General features: G+C 39.2%; 1 protein-coding gene across 3 annotated transcripts; it reads right to left on the reverse strand.

The window, feature by feature from the left end:
- On the reverse strand, positions 1–23,763 carry LOC131315636 (lysine-specific demethylase JMJ17). 3 transcript variants are annotated; one of them, XM_058344808.1, is made up of 33 exons: positions 22,175–23,762; positions 19,358–19,415; positions 16,937–17,059; positions 16,765–16,822; positions 16,543–16,679; positions 15,446–15,604; positions 15,253–15,339; positions 14,489–14,671; positions 13,163–13,315; positions 12,883–13,074; positions 12,718–12,789; positions 12,452–12,547; positions 11,881–11,967; positions 11,671–11,787; positions 11,373–11,580; positions 11,195–11,259; positions 10,441–10,499; positions 10,201–10,332; positions 9,958–10,117; positions 9,545–9,880; positions 7,023–7,202; positions 6,808–6,869; positions 5,368–5,446; positions 5,114–5,263; positions 4,663–4,796; positions 4,303–4,423; positions 4,154–4,227; positions 2,965–3,109; positions 2,458–2,607; positions 1,720–1,815; positions 1,510–1,605; positions 1,216–1,415; positions 1–315 (listed from the first exon to the last, which is right to left on the reverse strand). In XM_058344808.1, the coding sequence occupies exons 1-33, from the start codon at positions 23,506–23,508 to the stop codon at positions 60–62; spliced, it is 5,559 nt and encodes a 1,852-aa protein (XP_058200791.1). In that variant the 5' UTR covers positions 23,509–23,762; the 3' UTR covers positions 1–59. The 3 variants fall into 3 exon arrangements, with proteins under 3 accessions (XP_058200791.1, XP_058200790.1, XP_058200792.1); XM_058344807.1 differs by having other exon boundaries at positions 7,014–7,202; XM_058344809.1 differs by lacking the exons at positions 1–315; positions 1,216–1,415; positions 1,510–1,605; positions 1,720–1,815; positions 2,458–2,607 and having other exon boundaries at positions 2,971–3,109; positions 4,159–4,227; positions 7,014–7,202; positions 22,175–23,763.
- Between the last annotated feature and the right edge of the window lie 1,224 nt (positions 23,764–24,987).

The following is a 24,987-nucleotide window of genomic DNA, read 5'->3' on the forward strand; positions in this document are numbered from 1 at the left end:
GACAAGAATCAATGATTCAATGAATAGATTGAATGATTGGCATCTATCTATGTTGACATTTACTTTTGAATGTAAAACAATTGTGAAAGACTGTCCATCTGTGAACGTTTTCTAGCTGCTCTTCTAAAAGGCTTGCGGTTACTCCATAACAAACACTCAATCCCACTAGAATGCCTCAAAACATTACTACTCTGACAAGCAGTTGTTACCACCACCTTTCGCTTCGCGCTGGACTTGTGTTTTCTTGATTTGCGCCTAAACTCTCGGCGACGTGGAGAAGGCGTTTGAGGCTCCTCACATTTCGAGCCAATTGAGCTGTGGGAACAACAAAGAGAAGAAAGTAACAGTTATTATACACGCACGTACAGAAGATGAAACAAAGAGAATGAATAAGCAAAAGTTGCCTAATACAGTAGCCAGTAGCCCAGCCGAACATGATGAAACATTCTCGGTATGATTCTAGAAAGAACTAAAGAACTAAATCGATAGGCAATGAATTGCCTTGAGCACAATATTCACCAGATCAGGAGTGGTTCAACAGACAAGGGGATCATAGATAATTCCCATGTTCAGCAACCTGAAGAAATCACTGGTTATAATTCGAGATTCATTGATGTTACCACAGCTTTTACTTGTCAACAGAGTTTGAGCCTCCACATTGGAGGCTACTCAGTTTGGAGCACCACCAGTTTGGAGCACAAACAGTTTTTCTCTTTCTTGGTAAATTCTAGAAATCTTGGTACATCTACAATTTATGACCATAGAAGCAACCAAATTATCACTCTAAAAGATGAACCAAATAAAAAGTCAGAGAGAGAGAGAGAGAGAGAGAGAGAGAGAGAGGTCATATTTCATAACAAGCAAGAGAAACAATAACATAAAGGGCAGTTCCTGCAGAAGTGAGAGAGAGATGGAAGAATATTAAAATTGATGGCTGGTATGTCCTTAAAAGTGATCAAGTGCTGCATAGCGACAATCAACTGAATTCTTTTGTTAATTTCACGGATCCCTTCACTCTAGTGGATCTTTTTTGGCTTTTCGTGTCAAATAGGTTTGTCAGACTTTTGTTCATGGGCAGCATCCCCTTGATGCCTTGTCATACAATACATATACTTATGAAACAAAAAAAAAGGGTTTGCCCCATACCATATTTTTGTTTTGTAATGCATGAAATAACATTCCTAAGAGAAGATACGTTTACGTCACAATACTTACCCATCTAGAGTCACCACGGGAGACGAGTGCAAGTCCTCTGTTTCAAGCTTACAAGCAGGGCATATATAAACCTTGGGGGTCGCGGATAGCTTAATGCAGTCGAAGTGATACCACTCATCACATTTATCACAAGCAATCATAGCTCTCTGATCATAAGGCTTCCGGCAGATGCAGTACAGCATAGTTCGATCTCTTAATAACTGCATTCACCAAACATAAGGTAAGCTAAACAAAGAAGGGTTCCTATTTCATCGGAAAACAAATACCCTAAGTTTCATACATTTTTTTTCTTACCTTAAGCTCCTTTTCGTATTGAACAGGCAAGTTTTCACCCTCCATAACGAGTTCAAAAACGTTTTCCAATCCAAGCGTTCCAGAGTCCATTGAAACCTGTAGAGTGGACAATTGGAATGTAAGCCTGAGCAAAATTAACAGAGATTATCCTTTAGCAAACTAAGAAAAATTATATTTGCTTGGTACTAGTGATTTGCAAGTATCCCAGACCTTCTTGGCCTTTTCTGCCCACTGGGTGCAAATGTGTTTCACTGCAGCAAGTTTCTGCCAGAAGTGATCCTCGGGAGGTACTCTTATAGCCAGCCCCTGCAAGATTGTAACTTATTACATGAGATTAAAACATTTACCAAATATACAAATATACAGTCCCCGTCCAAGTCAATCCCATAATGTAGTAGATTTTCTCCACATCCTTTCCATCGTTTCCATTTTTTTCCAAGACAATGTCAAGTCTACCATTTTCCATCCCAGGTAGTAATAATCATCATTTCAGTGGGCATGAACAAATTTTTTGGTAGTTCTGTTGATGAGTTACACTCTTTGTGATATCCAAAGCAATCAATCACGCAGTACATTGGATTGCAAGACTAGGAGGATTAATACCCATGAGGATTATTTCTTCTTGACAATCAAGTAATTATTCAGCCAAAATCAAAGTGCTAAATGGAACTTGCATTCCAAACATCATCCTTGGAAGAAATTATTAGTTCACTTTTACCATTTTTCCCACAGCTTGGAATTTGGATATTTGTGGAAATTTGGTCATTGATTGTTTCCCTCAATCAGTAATTTCGAAAAACAAAACAAGTCCATTATATTATATTATTTCCCTCTAGCTATTTCCTACACCTGATCCTGAAAATTTTGCTAGAATACTTCCAACTGCAATGAACCATAACAAATGCATATTGCATAGTCTTGTAAGCATTGCATCACTAAGAGTAATACCTCTTTCAAATGTCGCTGCATCTGTTGGATTAGGGGCTTTTGTGGACCTCCAAAAAGTTTATTGGCTCTGACTCTCCATGAGTTTCTTGCTAATGCCAGCTCAAAATTGCAACAACCCTGATGATAAAAAACGCCTGCCACTTCTATGGCCTGAATGCATTAGAAAACAACGTCAATCATGGGGAGAAAGACCAAGAAAGAAGGAAAAAGGGAAGAGGACAGGAGGGCAATTATTAATGCAATGCAGCTTACAAGAAAGGAACTTGTAGAAGCAGATCCAATAAGACAGAAAATTGTTATCAAATAATTTTATTGTGAGGAAAATAAGAGGAAAAAAAGTACAATGGCAGTAACTTCATCAAACTCTGGATATTGGGTCAAGGATTGAACGACACTCCGTCCTCTAATCACCACAATGAGGCTGGTCCCTCTTTTAGTAGACTCAGCTATGAATATAAATCAAGAAATGAATGCCGGGCTCTTACAAAAGTGCAACGCAATAAATACCTTCATAGCAATCGATAGCTTTTTAACAACTATGCTGAGATCTTCATCATGGTAAGTTAATGCAAAATCCACAACTTCTGCTAAGCATGCTTTGCATGCAAGAGTTTTCTCCACAAGTTGACTAAGTATACTTCTCTCCTCAATCCTGTCAGCAGTCACACAATTATGACGAAAATCAAACTTATATCATTTACCCTTGAAGATGGAAGAAAACCAGAGATAACTTTAGCTAAAAAACCATGGAAAAGTCTATGCAAAAGCGTCTACGACCAGTAATAAACATTGAATCAAGACTTCCGACAATGTCAAATCACTAGAATTGATATTTCAACACTACCAGCTGATGTGCGGTGCCATTTTTTTCAAATGCAAAAGGCAGGAAAACACGTCACATAATTTTGTTCTCTTAAAGAAAGATGGAAACAAAAAACATGCACAAATCTATTCCTAAGAATTCCAAATTAATCATCAAGTGGGCAGATACAAAACCAATTCCAAATGATTTCCTATGACCCAACAAGAAGTTTATACTTTTACTACTCTCCATTGTTGTGCTATGCGTCTCAAGCTAACCATATCTGTGAAACAATCCCAAACAGCTACTTCAGTAGAAAGACACCATACTGGTTTCTTGCAAAAACACCAAGTAACCCTCCATTTCTACAAAGATGCCCTCACCACATTCCTTTTATAATTGCTATTCAACTGCCTCATATTGCATGAAACAATGTCGAGTCCCCTACTCCTACCTCCACCCATCGATTCCCCATTTTCCCTTCTGGCATCATAATTAAGTAGCTAACTATGCAAGCCAGATTTCACAGTTACCTCTAACTGCCCCACCTACACAACTACCAGATACTTCAACAATCTCCAATTCTGGCCAACGACTGCCAATGAAAGCATTCACCCATCCAACCACCGTTACACTTGCGTCCCTACGAACAATCTTCCTTTCACCTGGCAAAGCCCTCACTTCTACACAAATAGGAGACTTGGAAAACCATTCCCAACCACTCACTGGGCCTAATTTGGTATCACCAAAAGCCGACAAAGTGAGCAGCAACACAGGTTGAAAAATTACTTGAGCAGAAATTATATCAAACAATCGTGTTTTTGAATCTTGATGGCCAAGAAAGCAATGATATCCATTTTCTTCTAAACAATGTATCATCTTCCAGTTTATTACCATACAGAGAAATCCACAGCATCAGATAGAAGCTCAACGAGTTTATTCAATTCAGCGCGCTTCCCTTCAAATATCTGCATCAAACAACTCGAGAGTAAGACCATCAGCCTGAGCCTTATTGGAAGACACCTCAAATACAAAATGCATACCAGAGGGCCGCCTACATCTTGAGAGATCTTCCCACTATCAAAAAAGTGGCAATAATGGCAGATACATAATGCCAGATCATTTGTATCAGCCAGTGTTTGTCCTTTACACTGCAGATGGTACCTGTTCATAAGAAAAGAGTGCATGTGATAACCAGAAAAGTGGTGACGCACGGACCAACTGAGTTGTACAAAAGAGTCATCTTTTCGTTCTAAACAATGCATCCATGTAGCAAGGTACCAAGATTTATTACTACTTTCCTCCAAAACTTCAACGGAGGATTTTTCAACATAAAATTTTTCTTTATCCAGTGAAGTGGAAAATGGATCCCCGAAAAGAAAGTTTGGACCTTGATACCTTACCAGTCATTGCACATAGAACAAGTTAAAAACTTCTGATCTTCAAAGTTTCTGGAGCAGCACATGCATAGGTCTCTTGCCTTGCAGCCCTTCGATAGACTAAATATGTACAAGGATCTATCAAGGGCATCTTTTATCTGTGCAACAGAAATAATTCTGATCGTCCATAAAAAAATATTAACTAATCACTTACATTTGAGGAAACGAAACACAATAAGAACAAAACAACAAGTGAGCTTGATAAATTCTCCATGATATTTGTAAAAACTGCAAAGGTCTCTAAAATTAGAGCGACACTGTTAGTTAAACATAGTTAAACTTCTATCGCTCTATTACAGAAACTTAATGTCAGCACATTTCTTTGCAACTGTACGAAACCTCAAGAGGTGTTATTTTAACTTACCTCAAAATAGATGCAAAAAGTTTTTTTTCAAGAGAGAATGTCTGAAATAACCTTTACTAAACTGTGAAGCAGTGATTTCTCATCTCCAACTGAGGTCCCTGCAATGTTATGGCAACGCTGCTTCCACCACTCAACCTTGTGAAATTGAGATAAAACCATATCTAGCTCAGGGCAGTTAAGGGCATCCGTGCTCCCAAGTTCCTGGATGTGATTCAATAATATTAGCACTAAGTAAAACAGGAAATATAAAGTCATTAGGACAGAATGTCAGAAACGTATAGTAATCGGCTTATAACAAGGCATACCTTGAGTTCCAGAAATAAAATCCATGATCTGTCGCAAGGCTTTAGCTTGAAGAAAAGATGCACTTGCTCAAGCCACAAACTATTTTTGCAGTCAAAATGTGAATCAAGTCAAAAGAAAATTAAAGTAGAGAAGCCAAGGTCCATCAGATTACATTAAAACAACACAATTTTCTCCTTTTTAACATATATACATGCATAAATAAACCAAAATAGAAAGAAAAGGACTGATATAAACTACATCGCATTCTGAAAAAACCTGGAGAAGAGCAAAGATACATAGTATAACTTCCCTGATCTTTCACTAGAATATTGTTAATATTGCAAAGCAACTTAAACTAGATTTGACACCAACCTATCTCAAAATCAAGGATCATTTTCCCATGTCAGATACCTTGTAGTGACCACTAGATAACCAGGCACACGTGATGCGTGTGCAAATCATGTTATGAGAAAAAACCTAAAGTGAAATCTGGGATGGGAAGTATAAAAGAGGGGAGAAAGAAAATTTGAGGTGGCAGTTTTTTTCTTTCTTCTTGGCAGTTTCTTTACTTAGTCAAAGGGTTAGGGTTAAAAAAAGTGTGAGCCAGCCTCGAAAATTATTTACACCATAAAGGGGTGTTCCCTTTATAATACCAGTAGATAGATACCACGAAGCAGAAACAGAGGTCCAGGGCCTCTTCAAGCCTCACTTCAAAATAGAGGCACTAAAAAGAAACCTCCACTGCAAAATGAGGCTCTTGCTTTTCGGTTGTTTTCACATTATAAACAAGATAGCTCCTTGTTGCATTTAATTTATATTTTAATAATTCTTCTTCATTACCAACAATATGAAGCCCCCTTCGTTCTGGAGGCGCTATTCTATTGTAGGTAGTTAACAATAAAATGTAAACTGTTGTTTGTATGTGAAGCGAATAAAAGTCGTAGCCAGTGCACAATCTGAATTTGCTATCCCTAGCTTGTTTCTTCAGTATGGCTTGTGAATTGGCAAACAAGTCTAGATTGCAAAGCTAATTTGGAGTAAAATCTACTCAAATTTTCTTCTCAACCAGTAAGATAGTGGTCAAAAACTCTATTTTCCTCGTACTTAAGCAAAGCCCAATGAAGCATCAAACCACCAAAGAAAAATAGTACAGTTTGGTACGGAAGAGTATCACCACATTGTACACTCCTGCAAGCACAGTTGCAACATTGACTAAATTGATGTTCTAATTGTTTCCAGCCTCTTGTTATTCCGGAATGTTCCAAAGAATTTTTGGAGGAAGCGATGAGATAATATAACATCAAATAATACTCACCTAACAACTGACAACTTAATAACTTTCCAATCTTCTTTATATCATAATTTACTCGTCCAAATCCACATACTGAAATTCATCTGGGTATCAATGAAATAACAACATGGAAGCAATAATAATTGCTAGTGCTTAAAATAAAACTCACTTATGTTTCCTAATCGCATGGGAAAGCTGACTAACCATCACTGGAAAGGCCACCTTGATCTTCTGTAATAAGAAAATAGAATTAATGTACTCATGTAAACATCGAATCAATGTGACAAGGAGGCTTTTAAGATAAATGAGAGGTGCCAGTTATACTTTATTAAGTGTAACAAGTTACTAACGCTAATAAAAGAAGGAACAAATTACAAGAAATACCGGAGATTGCCCGAGAACTTCTTCAGCATCACACAGCTTAAATTTTCTACGGTTGGATGGTACACAAATTTCTGCAGCTTTCTTCAGCCAATTTACCCCATCAATTAATGAGCTAAACAAAGAACTAGATGCATACGTCACAGGAAGGTGGAGTCCAGCCTCCATCAACATCTCAACATCCTACAGAACAATACATAAGACCATCCATGATGATCTGACAATACCAACAGAAAGTAGGAAGCAAAAGATAACCTATAAGCCAAGTTGCCAACTACTATGCGTCCGTGCATAACATATGTGTAACAATTGATGCAAACGTGATATGAGGGATTGTCAATCAAAGGTTGGAGAGTTCTGGTGGCTATTTTGGCTTTTGTAACAGAGATGAGAGGGAAAGGAGAGAGCCGTTCTTAGGTGGTGTTATAACACTATCAAGGCTATATGGGTCTTTACCACATTTAGGTGTTGCCTTTACCATATAGTAGTGTGCCTATATATTCGGGACATGGTTAGGGCGCGGAAATGCAGTCTAGAATTCTCGTGTCTAAGAAAACATTTGCATAACCTGAAAACTAGTCCAATAAGAATTGCTGCAATCAACATGAACGATCAGATCACTTCCACAGCACATAATCACAAGTTTCTATATAAGCAAGAAATATATTATATACAGAAAGCAACAAGTTGATGCTGCCAATGTACAAAAAAGGAGAAGTGCCACAGCTGGACAGCCTTAGAAGCAAAAAGCCAACTCTAAACAAAGATAGAATGGATTCACAAAATCTACAAAAAAATCAAGACATTCAAGACTCCACATCCATTCATGACATTGAATACACCTTGGGTCTCGAGTTTGAGCCTCAGAAGCATCTATTTATAACCATTTTTGGACGAGTTCCAAAACTGTCAAGGCGTTAAAAAATGAGCTGGCCGGGAATCGAACTCCCGAGCACACGCTCAATGCACGCGGCACTTACCACTGTGATACAGTAATGTAGTTGAAAAGTTATTGGCATGTATAATATTTAATAGATCTTGATATTTGGGGGCCTAATTATTAGACCCAAAACGAGAGGCCCTAGGCAGTCGCCTGGTGGGCCTATGCCTAGGGCTGGCCCTGCTTCTGCGCTCTCCCCAACTTTAACAGAAGTAGCCAGGTGTTAAAGTATCATGGAATTGTTCCAATAAAACTTTGGCATTTTGTTATTTCCTTAGCTACAATCTTGAGAAGAGGTAAACTAAAATAATCTGAAAGCTACACCAAGTTTCTACAGATTTGAGGCAAACTTCTGCAGAATTTTCCATTAAATGAAGGAGATGAAATGATGGATGACTCATCCACTCGAGCCTAGCTGTGGCTTTTGGGTTTTCTGACTCATTATGTACTAAATTGAGCCTATCAACCATAAGGAAGTTAGATATCTGTCAGCATGTTGCATAATCACGTGCTTTTAGGAAAATGTTTATAGAGGTTAGTTTTAGTAAGGGTAGGTTCTTGAGGATAGTATTTAAGCAGTGTTAAAGCATCCAACTTGAAGCCAATTGGCAATGAGTGGAGAAGCCACCTGAGCTCATATATTAGTTTTGGAGGTTATAATTAACCAATGCAAGACAAGCTCTAACACTCCCCTGCACGTGCGACCCCTAACCCGCACGTGGAGAGGTAAACAAAGGATTCATAACATAGGGATCAACAAAACAAGGTGCACTAAAAGCGCAAACAACGAGGCAATCAACCAAGAGAGTCTTGTCCAAAAGCCTTCGAAAGCCTAGCTCAAATACCATGTTAAAGCATCCAACTCAGAACCAATTGGCAACGAGTGGAGAGGCCGCACAGGTTCATATACTAGTTTTAATCAATTTGGGACAAATTCCAACAAGTAGAAGTAGTGCGGATAGAAGAAAATAGTCTGCAGCTCCTATTAGAACCTCATCGCGAAGGTATAGAGTGATTAAGCTCACCTCAATAAAGGGGGGGAATAGCCATCAGGTGAGATCCTGGAAGGATATAGGTGTGGCCATAGGTTGTCAAGAGAGGCTTTTTCGTCTTTGTAAATAAATCATATGGATAAGGAGGTATGAATGGAGTATTGGTCCGGGTATTGGTCTGGGAATAAATTGTAAATTTCTGTCCAACTATGTAAATAAATCATATGGATAAGGAGGCATGAATGGTGTATTGGTCTGGGAATAAAATTGTACATTTTTGTCCAACTATGTGAAGATAAACTTAAGCACCCCCTGCAGAAATATATCACAGTAAAATATGTATCCACTAATCAAGCGTAGTAACTTTCTATTGTTTGTCAAAGAACGGACTGCATTTCATGCACTTAGACATAACCAGATCTAAATGCCACAAAATAAGCTTTCAATCAAGAAGGGAGGAAAGGAAAGCACACAAAGGCACTAGCATCGTGAAAATAAAGAGAATTCAATAACACATGTCCCTGTAAAGAGAGCAAAAAAAAGACCATCAATCTCAACAATAGCTGTGACTTGTTTAAAGTAAAAAGTAGTACCTCAAGCTGGGGAACAACAGAACAGAAAGAAAGGGCCTTAAAGCACCAACGAAGAGTGGAAGAAGCATCTTCGAGTTTTGGAATCTCAGAGAAGTCTAAACCAAGAGATAAGCCAGCTTTTATGATTGACTCCATCCCAGTAACTTGCTGCTCCACCTTTGAGAGAAGACCACTGGCAATTTCATTATGAGTTATTTCGGTATTTAAGAAGCATGCCACAGCATGCAGTGTAGAGCAGGCATCATTCTGCCATTCAATGCAATTATCCAAAACTGATTGAAGCATTGATCGTTCTCTCAAAGATATCTTCAGAAGCTTTGACTGTGAAACTAACTCCTGAAATATTTGCTAATAAGTTATGTCAATGCCCTTCAATGTAAGGAAACATACCACATACAGAAGATGATACGAACCTCCAGAGCGTCAACTTTCAGCAGCGAACTTGAGGCACATGATAAAGATAAATTAGACACTAAAAATGGCTCAGACATCTTTAACCAGGACTTGGCAACTGATAAGGCATCCATGACAACACCAAGAGAAGGTAGAATAGCACATATGTCCTCAGAAGTCCTACAATATCGAAACTCAAAAGTTACAACAAAAAAAGATACAAGCCAGAAAGCACAGCTGCCAAGGATGAACAAGCACTATACCTTACAGCATCCTCAAAATCAAACATCTGAGCTTCACTAGCAAGAATACGTGTTGCTCTTTCTTCCCAAAACATAGCAGCTGAAAGTACTCCAGAAATATTGCCAAACAACCTCTCCTTCCCAATCTGCAGCCTGAAGAACATTGCCCAAATGAATGTTATTGAGTAAATTACTAATGATAAAATAAAGCAAAGATTGTTGCTCTTAATTTGTAAGAGTTATCAAGAGAATGACACATACATGGTTGCCTCCATCATTAGTTGTTGGATGAAGTCCAAAGACATCTTACTTCCAAGAGCCTGCACCAATGACCAATGTTACATAAATGGATTAACTATTTTTTTGATAAGTTACATAAATGGATTAACTATGCTCTCACATAGAGACTGAAACTTGTGGAGAGAAAGAGAAAGGAAAAGACAGAAAAGCAAAGTTATTTTATTTGTTTGGTTTTGCAAAGTGGAAAGGAATAGGAGTGGCAAAAACTTCCCCATGGTTAATCTAAGATAAAAGATGAACAAAATAACAAGGTAACTTAAGTAAGAAAGACAAAAGAAGGAAAGAAAGAGGGAACGCATTGCAGAAGAACAAAACTTTTGACTTGTTTTCCCCAGGACCTTTTCTTTTCCTACCAAATCAGGAACCAAAGAAACGAAGGAAAATATTATTTTTTACTCTCCTTTTTCTTTCTTTCTTTCATCAAACCCCAAAAAAGACAATTGGAAAGAACTACTAATGGACTGGTTAAAGATGCATCGATTCCACTGAGTAAAATTTGAATTATGAATAGATAAATCAAATAAGTAAACTTGATGATGAGTCAAAAGAAAATCACATCATGCATTATAAGATAACTGAAACCATCCAATACATGCATGGTAAACACAGCTAAAACAACTTCCAAGAAAGACCACGATACCGCATAGAACATATTCATATTGTAAACTTTATCATCTGATTGAAAATCGCAAAGGAATAATATAAGCTGTATCACCTTCAGGGCCTTTACCCTGCAACAAGCCTTCTTCAACTCAACCTCAACCTGAGATGACTCATTAACTGAGAGAAGCACATAAGCCAGATGTGATGGTTAATAAATTGATAAAATGGAACAATCAATGATACAACAAATCTAAAGAGTAAAGACGAGATGCATGCTGTAGGGATCAGACCTTGAATTTTCAACAATTCTCCATCCCTTTGAATGGAAGACAGCTCGTTCACCACATTTTCTTGATCCTCCCGTTCATGAATATTTACTAGCACATCATTCAAACGGGAAAGCCACGAGATAGCATCACTGCGATATTGCTTCAAAAGTTTTAACTCCGGAATGTTGATAGTGAAATCATCCCATTCTTGAAAAAGTGCCTCAAGTTTCTGCAAATATCCAAAAAGAGATGCATAAAATGTTTGGTCTGACACTATGAATCTTTTGGAGAACATAATAAATCACCAACATGGCACAACCTTAAGATTTATTGGACCCTTCAGCATCTCCTTGCACTGAGCCTGGCATAACTCAACTTGCCTTAATAAACCCATTAGCATTTCAACTTCAGGGGGGTGAAGGGGAAGCTCCAAAATCTAATCCGAAAGAATGACAAGAAAGAAAAACCTAAGTCCAGATGATATCTAAGGAAAGACACAGGATATCCATAGAGATGAAACCAAAACTACCTCCGACTGTAAATGGTAAAGGATATCTGCCTCAACTGCAGTCTGTGCTTTTTCTGAGACGCATTTCCTTACATTTTCTACCCACACCTGAAGGATATCACAATGCAATAACATCATCAAATAATCAAGTGGCAATGCATTAAGAACCCCTAACGAACTGAGCTGGAGTAGGCCAATTTCAGCATTTTGATATATGGAAAGTTTGCACTAAAAATCTAACTTTGCAATTCTTGTGGAGTACAGAGAATGAAGAAAAGAACCAGGTAGTCACTGAGAATGCATATCTCAGACAACCAAAGCATTTCAGGAGATCAAACTACCAAAGATATACTGTAATGAGAGAGTTCCCCAGCCACAGCCTAGGAAAGAATGGGGGTCACTAACAAAGCCAACAAGTTCATCAAAATATTCTTTAGATTAACTGAGAGAATGGTTGATAAATGCAAACAAAATATCAAGTCTAATCTGCACAGATGACGGGAAATCATGAACACAATGGCCCAGAGGGAAATACAAAATCTTTTTCAGATATAGTATAATCGGATATGCTTAATATGTAATGGAAACATACCTTTGCAGATGATAAACTCTGTACTAGTCTTTCACTTTCTGTGACACATATCGGAAAGTCACAGACTCTGGTGGCTAAGATTTCCCAATCAGCAATCTGAAGAAAAAGATGATCGAAAGAACCAAAGTGACCAAACAGAACAGAGTGCATAAATAGCATAAGATGGTAATCAAAACAGTCCTCTCTATTAAATCTCATAAGAAATTTAGCTCTTCATGTTTGGTAAATCAAGTCCAACAAAGAAAGAAATACAATTTTATACTAACAGATAGTTGTGAGCCTTTTGAAAGGGCAGAACTGATTTCCTGACTCAAGGCTCTCGCTTCTTTTTCATATTCCTGTGCGCAAAGATCAAACAACTGTAAGTTTTAGATGGGAAAGCTAAGCACATGCATACCAATTCCAAATCCAGTTCTCAGACTGTCTTCCACCTTTAATCGAACAAGCGCAGGCTCATTACAAGGCACTGGATCACGATGGAGTAAATTGTCAACATGATCCCATTTCACTTTTTCTGTATCGCAGCTGCGATGAGCTGACCACTTCTCCACTTTAGAAAGACAATCTCTAACTCCTTCGGCCCAACTCTTAGCTTCAAGCAAGTTCTTTGTCACGTCTCGCACCTACATCCAAAGGTTCATGGTATATACTAATCAGGTACAACAGCTATTACGAGCATACCCCCAAACATATCATAGTCTAGAACCCCACCGGATCCATTTCTGATCCTGCCCAAAGAAATTGCTCAGCTTTCTTTAATGCCTTAACATAAACCTCCTTATCGTATGGAGCCTTAAAAATCTTGCAAGAGCTCAGAAGCCATTCTTCCGCGAGTTGGGAAAAAGTGACATGACCACCTTTTACCTAAAACCACAAAAGCAAGGAGCATAATAGTTATGCAACAATTTCAAGCAAATCAAATGCTAATTACTTAAATTGTTTATTGCAACTCAGAGGGGATTCCCCCTTGAAATTAGTCCTTTATTGATAAAGCTCAGTTGCCCAAAAAACTAATGTTTCAGCCACTGTAATGTCATCCAAAGCATCATAAATCCATACACTAACTTATGGCTTGCGGATGAAAATAGTTGAACACGAACTGTCGCAGACCACATGGCCTCAGACACGAAGCCTGGTCCACAAAGCCTTATCAGAGTAGAATCAAAAGGATTTAACATCGTAAGCATATTAATAATCCAAAACGCATTTTATGTTAAGTATGGCTGAAGATAATGATAGCCTAATAACATTTTGGGCTCCATAAGATGATGAATCAGCTTCGAATCAGACATGAAGTACGCATATAGCTTCCGCTTGAATATGTCACCAAGGCAAAAGTTGAACAAAGTTAGACCCCAATTACAAATAAGCTCCTTCACTTCTTCCTTTGAGCATTTTTATATTAGGTAACGGGAGTTCCTTCCCAATCAACTCAATCTCAACCCATGAGAACACAAAATATTAAGTTCAAAAACGAAAACCTCAACACATGATTACAATGTTATTGGGTTTGGGAAGCCAGACTCAGTTTGGTTTTCCACTTTGCAGACTATGACAGGAATGTAATTGATGATAAAATTAAGGTTATTGTGCTAATAGATGATGTAAAACCCTAGGATATATATTTCTGCTATACGAATGGTTAATGTATTCCGTATACATAAAGGAAAATTGATGTGAGACGTGGATGTACACAATTACCCAATTGGGGAAACACGCAGGTCTATATCGTGCTTTCTCCATTTCTACTTTGATTATGCTTGTGGAATAGAGTATGCGTTAGTTTGGGACGAATCCACAACACGTGTTGGCTTTTATCAGTGAAAAAATATGCAAGTAGTAGGGGCAAAATTGAAAATGAGAACAAAGTGAACCATGGATAAACAAGTTGGACAAAAGCTCTGTGGACCGCTTGTCGGTCCTGATAGGCAATATAATAAATGCATCCAAACCAAAAGCAAAGATCCGGCATCTCTCTCCGATCACAATCAAGAAACTCACATTAAGCTCACAATCCAGGAAAATAATGATAAAAACCTTTTTGGTCAAAGCACCCAATTCATCACCAGATGAGAGCTGTCTTCTCAAATTTCTATCTTGGACTATATTTCCAGAATCATGTTTATCTGTCATTAGCGGCAAATCCTTCAATTCTGCCAGTGAATAACGATAAAGAAGTCGATGCCTGTTTGGTTTGCATTCACATAGGTTTTCCCAATGCTGCATAACATGTAAACAAAATGAGTAAGTTTTCACATAGAATTTCAGGCCTAAATCTTCACATTACAATGTGAAATAAGTTTGACCAACTCTAGATAATTTCCAGGTGACTACATTGCATGTTCGAATAGAAAAACAAAAACAGGACCATACCACTGCAAATAAAATTGAAGCCGATAGCTCCATAATAGGTACATAGAGTTGCAAGTATGGAAGGAAAGATACCATGTAACATTCTCATACGTGAAAGCCAAAGCATGCTATCAGTCAATAATAGGATACATCTATTTCGTTTCACTTTCTTTCTCACCATCCAGTCAACTAAACTTCATGGTTAACGAGCCTTCATGACATATGTACAGTCACATTTTGCTCATTAACCATTTCGACAAAAAATGAGGTCACCAAATATCCTTATCATGGAGGACATGGCAAACAAAATAAACAGATAAAGCGAACTTCACTTTCCAGCTGCAACGAATAAACTAAATACATACCACCAGCATAGATTTCAAAGTTACTTTCAACGATGAGGACAAAATACATGGACAATTGCCATGAGACTTTGAAAGATCATTTACCTCAAGACAAACAAGCGCAGACGGTCTACAGCGGCAAACAATAGCAGAGAGATACAAATACTGTTGGCATATTATGCATGTTGGATCCTTCAAATCAGGAAATACTTATCAGAGTGAGTATAGTCTCGGTAAAATTATCTAGATACATGCAGAAAGTCAAATAAACAAGTAAGTTGCAGCATCCTGGAAATACCTCTTCAGTACCCACGTATTCGGGGTGCTTCCGTGGAGACATGGGAGAGGAACTAACAATGCCATTTCTCCAAAGCTGCTCCCTCAAAGTCTTCTCCTTATCATAAATTCTATGCAATTCTTTCTTCAAGTAAGGTGATGCTTTTATATCAAAGTCACTCTGAAAGTAGCATAAGAAGATTTATGCAGATGAAGCCAATTGTGCACAAAAGTTGCAACAAGATTCAACATTACTTATCCATCTATTGTTTTCTCATGAATAGCAAATCAAATCAACTGTGAATACACGATAGCAAACATTGACAGGCAGGTGCTAATCGAGATCCAACGAGTGAAAGAGAATCAGAAAAATCAAATGCAAAACTTATGCAGCAGATATAGCATCACAGATCCAACCACAGAAGTGACAGAACACCACAGTGCCCTTTTCTGCCACGTGCTAGGAGAGAGAGGAATGGGTTTTCAGCCCCAGGATCAAGATTGTGAGACCAAATGGATAGCAATGACCTAGCAGGTTGGAGAAACAGTGGTAACTATCAAAGAAAATATTTTCCAATCAGCTACCTGAAAAGGAATACATGTACTAAGGTTATCGAGTTATGATCTTTTTAAAGCATCCAACTGAAAACCAATTGGCAATGAGTGGAGAGGCCGCCCAGGCTCATATACTAGTTTTGGAGGAGATAACTAACTGATGTGGGACAAACTCCAACAGATCTAACCAATGGACATGGGCCACGTGGCAGCAGATAAAACTTAGGAATGAATGATTCTCAAGAATAACTAGATAAGTAAGCGAGCCCAAGTAGATAGGATTCAAGGACCAATGGCTTCTTTCTTACACTTTTTATGCTTCTAATGGTTGTCCCTCTAATTTATCTAGATATTATTTACTCTTTGTTTTACTTCTTTTCTTTTCTTTTCTTTTTGGGCAGGTGGAGAGGATGGTCTTCATTGAAAAGGAGAGTCCTACCCTTATCATAAGTGGGATTTTTGCCTGCTTGGCCTCATATCCCTTCCATAATACATAAGTTCCCTTCTTTATTAGCAGGCGCATTAAGTTATCAAGAATCTATCAGTGGTAAGGAAACTTCTGACCTTGGCAACCACACAAAGAAGCTCCTCATGAGATAAAACAGCAGCTTTGCGATACAGCTGATATAGCTCTGCTCCAAAACCACCATGAGGAAGCCAATCAGCAGGAGCAAAATTGACTGCCTCAGCACAATTTAAACCTTCAAATACCGAAAAGGAATAAGCTCAGTCGCAATATGGACCACCTGAAAATGGCCTCAGTAACTAGCAAAACTCATGACTTACCCAAATTAAAACCTCCATGGTAAGATCTAGGAAAGGTAATGACAAAATTCCCAGGTTCCTGGCAAACATTGAGCAAGTAGTAATCACAATCATTTATTAGTAAAGGAATAATACCATCCACTATGAATGTGTGACTATAAAAAAGGTGAGTACAAGAATTGGCATTTCAAACCTGAAGTACACTGTATACTGGAACACCATTTTCTAGTAAGACAGATGGATTCAGCATAGTTACAAGCTGAAAAAGCAAATCTGGTTGCGCCTCAAACAAATCAGGAAGAGTCTTCCGCATTACCTGCAGAAAGACAAAGCAACTGTGACTCATGATCATGTTTTGGGTTAAAGAAACAGATCAACTAAAAGAGCATATGCTGCTGCAGCCTAAGATATGGAACGTTATAAGAAAACGACTTATGCAACAAAACAAGAATTTGAAGAGACCAAGAACTCTCAGCCAAAGTGAGAGCGACATGCTCCACAAGTGGCATCAAGAACTTTCAGAATGTAAAACACAGGTTAAACTGAATGGCATCTCAGAAAGTACAAACCAGGCAGTGGTCTGTGATAGTTTGATGGTGGAGAGGAGTGATGAGAGGAATTTTTCTATTCCTTTTTATAAGTAAGCAATGTGGAATAAAGGAGAGACTCTTGACTAACCAAGTTGTGGGAAGGAGGAGAGGGGACAAAAATAGTCAGATCCGGCAATGGTCTATGGTACTAGGCAGCAAGGGCAGCAGCCACAAAGCCCATACCAGATCTTTGAAGGAGTAACCATCAGGCAAATAGCATTAAGTAGGGGAACTGTAGACAACAAAGGGGGAGTTGGCACTAAGTCACAAGTTCATCAAGTGGATGCAGAAGTGAGAGCACAACAAGAGCATCAATAAGAACCTGTAGCATTCAGAGCTTCCTCGGAGAGCCAATTAAAAGTATCATGAAATATTACAGTTCGTATCAGTAATAGTTACACAAGAGTTTTAAGTGTTTCCATAATGTCCTTTCTCTGTGTAAATTTAGTTAGGGTAAAAATAATACCAACTATGATGAGCACATCTCTTTCTCTGCTCTTCTCTCTTCCCTTCCTACTCCTTCCTCTTCTGTTTTTCTTTTCCCATTTTTCTCCTTCTCGTTCTTCCTTCTCTCTCTCCCTCTCTCTTCCCATTTCTTTTCTCTCTCTTTCCCCTATCCTTCTCTTTCCCCTAGCATACCTGCTTTTTTCATCATCGTTTCTCTTAGTCGGCGACCCTTTTCCGGCTTCATTTCCCTCTGCATGGTCTCCCACCAGTTTACTCTCTTGGGGGTAATCGGTCCTCGGCTTAACGGCAAGTGGAGTGGGCAGGCGGTGACGAGGTTGGCGTGGTCTCCCGCCAGTTTTCTCTCGAGGGTAATCGGTTTTTGGCTTAACGGCAAGTGGAGAGCTCGCAGCTGATGTCCATGGTGCGGTTCGGCGGTTGGTGGGTGGCGTTGGTGGTGGGTTGTCAACAGGGTTGCAGTGGTCCGCGAATGGAGGCGGCGGTGGCTGAAGTTCTGTTGCTGTTGGGTTTGTTGGGCTGTCTCCAACTCGGCTATCCGGCAGGCTGTTTGCCTTACCACCGTTGTTTGGGACTAGGCTAACCAGGGCCCGAATGGTGCTCTGGTGGTGATGGTTGCTGTTCGGCAGCGATCGTGGTGGTGGTGGTCGTTTTTCGTTAGGTTTTTCTTGTATTTTGGGCTTGGCAATCAGGTGAGCGGGCTTTGCCCCAATGGCTGTGTTTGGGCTTGTCCCATTTAGGTGTGGGCTTTGTCCCAATGGGTGTCTTTGATTGGCTTCTTGCCAATCGAAGATTTGGGTCTCGGACTGGGCACAGGACTGTTCTTAGCTTTGTTTAGTAATATGATGCCGTTCTCCTTGTTCCTATTAGTCTTTGTAACAATTTCAAAGATTAATGAAATTTTTTTGCTGTTCAAAAAAAAAAGGGTGGACTAGTGGATGGATTCAAACTTTCTATCCTCACAGATGCAAGTTGATTCTCACCAACACCATTTCAATACTTTGTTGATGTACTGCATTTTGTGGAGCTGAAGCCAAACCTCATGATACTGTGAGACATGACTGACACAGTTAGCTGGCAGCAGTACACACTGTTCAACGTGCATAACGGAACAGTATGATGTGCGTATGTTAAAAAGTTGGCCACTTGTGAGCCTGTTATCAGATGAACTTAAAATCCTTGAATAAAGAAGAGACAAATTGTGAATAAGTAAAAGAGTCAGCTGATTTCAAGCATGTTTCATAAATATCCGCCCAAATAACAGCGTCAGTGTGAGTAACCGTCTGTCCACGGATTATATGCCTAGTTAGGGCAGTTAAGGGAATCAATGTGAGCACATTAGCCCTCATCCACGAATTATGTGAAAGGTATGGCAGTGAAGGGAATGAATGAGAACAGACTACACAAGTCAGAACACAATTACGCATTTCTTCAGTACCCTTGGACGAATGAGATATTACTAGCAATAAACCAATAGATAGGTCATTTCAATTATGATGCCACATTTAAGTAATGAAAAAATAGACCTAAGAACGCCAAACACTTGTTAACTGATAAACTACCTTCTCAAAAGCTTTGGCTTCATTACCAGGAACACTGTACCAATACTTTGGCTCTCCCCTGAATGCACAAGAGAAGCAGTGAGCACAATTCAGCATATGAAAACGAATAGATGGTCAAATGAACTATCACTGAAATTAAGAACAGAGATAAATTTATAGCCAGACAGGTATTGTGCAGAGAGGGAGAGAGAGAGAAATTAATATTTGCTTAAGCAACCACAAATAATCAATAATGCACAGCTACATTGTGTATGTTACAAAAGTCCTGCAAACCTTAGTGGGTGATACATAGTTGTCAAATCGTGAATCGAATCGAGAATCGAAATGGTCATTTTTCGAATCGTGAATCGAATCGAATCGTGAATCGCTCTGATTCAGTCATGACTTCTATAATGCATAGAAACCTATGCTTATTGATTAGGGTAACAACAATATATACTACAAATGAAAGATTTAGACCTAAATCAATAAATATTTTCTTCTAAATGATGATTTGATAATAACGTGGAATATTAGGTAAGTTGCTTCTATTGCAACTACTAAGAGATGATGATTCGTAAAGCCTACTTATGGTTCTTTTTGTACGAAAGAGTTATAAGTACAAAACAAACCCTTAGAAGGCCTATTCCATTTATCTTCCTCATTTTCGATTCACTCTTGTAATAAATCTCTTTTTCTTATTATCAATCCATATAACATAGACAATAGATGACATATAACAATACTAGACCTTAAAAAAATATTTGAACCCTTTTCAAACAAAAAAAGAAGCAAAACAAGAGAAAAATGAATTTCGGAAATTTTAAGTGAATCGAACGATTCACTGATTCACTTACAATTCTCAGTTATTTCCGATTCGGCAGCCTATTCGTATCGATTACCCACCGAATCGTATCGAATCGTACGATACGAATCGTAAATCACCGATTCACTTACGATTCTCAGCTATTTCCGATTCGGCAGCCTATTCGTATCGATTACCCACCGAATCGTATCGAATCGTACGATACGATACGAATCGTGAATCGTACGATTCTGACAACTATGGGGTGATAGTTGCAGCATGTAAGAGCTGCTAACAGCTTTATCAAATGGGAGGTCAGTGCCCATGTGTTCGACACAGCTCCCTCTTATAGCTTATGTGCTAAAAAGTTAAAAACAGCTTCCATGAGAAGATGACTATCAAAGGACAGGAAAAGATAGGCTTCCGCTTACAGATCATTAATTTTCAGCTTTCAGTAAGATGAAACAAGCTTGCCCTTGCACCAGAGCAGTTATATTAAAAAGAATCAAGGCAATGCTTAGTTCATACATTAGGAAAGGAAAACGTAAATCTCCCTCCTATGAGTTAAAACATGTCTAGCACGTTATAGAAATAACAAGTCAGAGACACAACCTGCACTCAGGAGAGCCTAGGTTATGAATCGTGATATAAAGTCACTCTCTTGGATTCGTCCTTGAGTTCCTTGTGAGACTTAAAACGCACAGAGAGTCTAAGTTGAGGCAGCAAGAAAAAGTTTTGGGATGAGTAGGTTGGCATTCCAAAGGGGGAGGTGGAATAGAAAAACATATAGCGGTGGAGATTTAATGCCATTCCATACATTGATGGACTTGCCCTCTGAGGTGAAAGTACCAGAGATGCAACAATATAATTATCGGTTTGTTACCCCATTTCTCAATATTTTCTTCCTAGACTGAAATCAGACCAAAGTACTTGTATTTCCACCTTCAGAAGAAACATTGGAACTGAAAGGTTCAGTCACTCTAGAAACATGGGTGTTGCAGGTGGGAAGTTCTTTTAAAAAGGTTGGTCAATAGTGGAGGACTGGAGGGTGTTGTGTTCATGTAGTACCAGTACTTGTCATTACTGCCGGCTATTGGTAGGAGGATTTAGAACAAGAAGTTTGAAAACCTACCAAACTATAGTGCCAGGACTATTGAGGTGATTAAGCAACTGAATACTCAAGGAAGAGAGGGACATGCATTCTAAGCAAGAAGGTAGAGGGGCGAGGTAATTAAGTCCTGCTGGGAGATAAGTTCACTCAAAAATCAATAGCTCAGTGGCTTACGGGAGGTCTGGAAATACCAGATATGGCCTTTTACTTTTTTTGATCGTCTTTCACATGTATGCATCATAGTAAGGCAAAGTACAATAAGGGAGGACAAGAAGTCAGCCAGAAAAAGGAGAGTACAGAGCCTCACACTCAAGCTCTCCAGTCGTTTGAGATTAAAATAAAAGACAACCCTCTGAATGGAGTACATGCTGACATCCAAAAAGAAGCTAGGAAACAAATTTTCTTGCTCAAACAACAAGTAAACCGCATTGAGAAACTGTGATTGAAATGGTCAAGCAAGAACAAAGGAACCACAGAGAGCACTCATTTATAGAACAAAAAGTATTGATATTATCAAGCAAAGTACAGCTTAGAGTCAACACAGGGATGCCAAAAATTGAATAAAATCTTACATAGCCACCAGATAGTAGCAGTTATATACAGACAAGAGTCACAAGACATGTTCAGCGATACTCCTGATAAAAAATGTATCTGGAGTAGTGGACTTCTATTCTACAGTGTAGAATTGATGTTGTCTATCTTTAACATTTCTTTTGTCATTTATGCAGAAACATGGTATCTTTATTCGATTAACGGCTATAGCAGAAATACTGTTTTGTGGCCTACACATGTCCTCAACCCCAGGGTAGGGGTGTCGATAAGTAATGGCATAAGTTCCATTAAGTCATCTGCAATTTAACAAATAAAGAACGATGGGAAAGGGGCAAAGACCCCAGGATTCAAGGTAAAACAAGAGACGTACCAATGGAGATAATTCATCGAGTAAAAACAGTGGTCTTCAAAATGCCAGCAGAACGATGAAAACAGCATCCCAACATAGAGCCAAGGCACCATAACACCAGCAATACTATTGTGAACAGTCCGAAGCATTGAACCTTGTAGCTTGGGCAAGTTATTGAGATTCCATGGGCTAGCACAGTATTCCTCCCATTTCTCAACTTCTATTGATGCTGGTCTCTGATCATTTGCACGCGGAAACCCACTTCCATACACAGATGTATCTAAATCACTGCCATACATTACTTCAACCTCCCCCACCAATCCTTCCACAATTTTCCAAAACTTTTTCTCCAATTGCACCCTTGAAGTTGGTGTGGATCCAAACCACTTCTTCTTGGCCCGTTCAGCCACACGCCGGAAAGCTTCCAAGGCGAATTGCTTACCAGGCACAAAACCAAAGGTATCCTTATCGGAATTCAAACAATCTAAGCAATACCAATTCCCGATGGGAACCCGCTTCAAAGGTGGTGACAAACAATATATATGCCAGCCTTTATTACATCTGTCGCACAACAGCATTACTTCCCCATGCAACCCACTCCTGCATTGTTCACATATCTGATCCCGCCGTTCCTCCTCTACCTTACATACTTTTACACGCTCGCCCTCAAGATTCTTCCTCCTTCTTTTATAACTTGAAGAAACATCCCCAAGTTGGTTTTTCCGGTCACCATGCATTCCCCCCTTGTAATTCTTCGCTTTCTGTTGGTTCAACCGATTATAGTAACTCTCATAATCATACAAATGCTCCCGGTACAACTGACACAACACGTGCTTTGCGCACTCAGAAATCTTCCCCTTCGGCCGCACGAACCGAGAAACCTCCCCCCACTTCTTCTCCTCCACAACCTTATCGTACCCCCCGTACCGCTTCACCCCATTGAACAACTTACAAAAATCCAAATCCTCCCCTTCAAACACCACCTTCCTTTTCGGCGACTTCCTACCGCAATGCTCCTCCAAAAACCTATTGTACTCCAACTCAAACGTCTTCGGATCGCACGACGCTGGCCGCGCCTGCAACTGGTGAATGGCCTGTGTCTTCGTCGGAAACTCAAATTTATCTAAATCTAACGCGAACGGGGGTTTCCAACTGCTCGGCGGAATGATCCTACAAATCCCATACGGCTCAGCCTCTGGCCTGATCTTATGGATAAACTCCAAAGGGTCCTTAAACTCCTCCTCGGTCGGATAATACGCCGGCGCAGACTGTATATCTAACAAACTAGATGGTGCAACAGTAGAACTCTGCGCCAACACCCCTTTCTCTACAGACCTAGGTCTTCCTTTCCCCATTTAAACACTCTCAAACCGTACATGCACAAGACTAATACTATGACCAAACGAATACGTATACATTCACATGCGTCTACAGCAGTGTTTCAATGGAGAATCGAAAATTGCGATTTCTAGGGTTTCGAAACGTACCTTGGTTGGAACTGGAGACTGCGGCTTCTACTGTTGTTTTGATTGTGTTTCCAGTAATAAGTCCTCTCTCTCTCTCTCTAGTAGTTATTTTTTTTAGAGTGAGAGAGTGCTCCCCCGACGTTTTCGTGCGAGAAGTTCGTTTTTCGGGTTAGATTTCAGGGCCTGAAAATGGAAGAAAATTACGAAAGTGGTCAGGGGTTTTAATTGGCGCATCTTACGTCGATTTAGTGTTCCGCAGCTGATTCTGCTTCACTCTCCGCGAACAGGCGTGTGGATACTTGTGTTCTTATCTGGTGACACGTGTTCTGTTTTTATTTTTAACGGCCGATATTAACGTTTGGTGTTCACGTGCGCGTATAGAGTGAGATTAGTTGGGTGACGAGTGCCGGTCAAGAAAACCGTCTAGGGTTTTGTTCCGCTGCTTCCTTCGTTTTAGCACCACGCGCGTCGGATAACCAGAGCCGTTGGGCACGGACAGGATGATTTTAGTGTTGGATCAGAGTCGTGGTGAATATAGAATTTTTTAGTGCCAGGTGGGTATTGGTGACGGCACAGTATATCCGAGTCGTCCATTGCGTTTTTTGGACGATTCGAATTTGGAGATAGACAAATGAGAAAAAATGTTGAGGTAAGAGGAGAGAGAGAATTTCAATCCGAACCGTCCAAAAGTGTATTGGACTGTCCGGATGTGCCGAACGGATATCACGTGAGATATACCCACCCAGCAATAAAAAAATTTCTCAAAAGATACCCAAACTTATAACGGGGCGGTTCCGGTGACAACTAATTAGACACCTAAAAAAACACTTCATACTTCCCGATCAAATTTTGATGATTTGAACCGCTCAATATGATCAGAACGTGATTTTAAGGGTACCCTTAAAAAATTAGCAAAAAAAATGACCAGAAAAAAAATTTTGATCTGAGCAATTTTTAGCTTAAATTTGATGAACGGTTCAATTAAAAACTGCTTAAAATAAACACTTTTCGGTCATATTTTTTGCTAATTTCTCGCGGGCACCCTTAAAATCACATTCTGTACACATTGAACGGTTCGGATCATAAAATTTTAATCGAAAACTATGAAATTGAAATTTAAAATTTTTTTAAAGTATTTTTTTGAATGTCCCTCGAACAACTTCTAAACCGTTGGGATGATTCCTTCACCGTTTTCTTCTTTCTGTTATTTTTTTCTACCGATGGCAAATTGGGCATATCTCCACCCACCAAGATCTTTTCATTTTGATTGCGAAAAGAGTAGATTTTCTGGAAGATTTTGCGTCTTTCGGTGGAGTTTGCAAATCATGGCGATTGGCAGCAGTGAAGGAGAATTTTAAAGGCTCTCCA

Source organism: Rhododendron vialii, chromosome 2a (genome assembly GCF_030253575.1).
Source record: "Rhododendron vialii isolate Sample 1 chromosome 2a, ASM3025357v1".
NCBI lineage: Eukaryota > Viridiplantae > Streptophyta > Magnoliopsida > Ericales > Ericaceae > Rhododendron > Rhododendron vialii.

Excerpts from the sequence above, each read along its gene's own strand:
- LOC131315636 (XM_058344807.1), bottom strand. The coding sequence starts at position 23,508 with ATGGGGAAAGGAAGACCTAGGTCTGTAGAGAAAGGGGTGTTGGCGCAG. Across the intron at positions 10,500-11,194 it reads GCAGGGTAAAGGCCCTGAAG|GCTCTTGGAAGTAAGATGTC; the intron begins GTGATACAGCTT and ends TCATTGGTGCAG. Across the intron at positions 10,118-10,200 it reads GATTTTGAGGATGCTGTAAG|GACTTCTGAGGACATATGTG; the intron begins GTATAGTGCTTG and ends TCGATATTGTAG.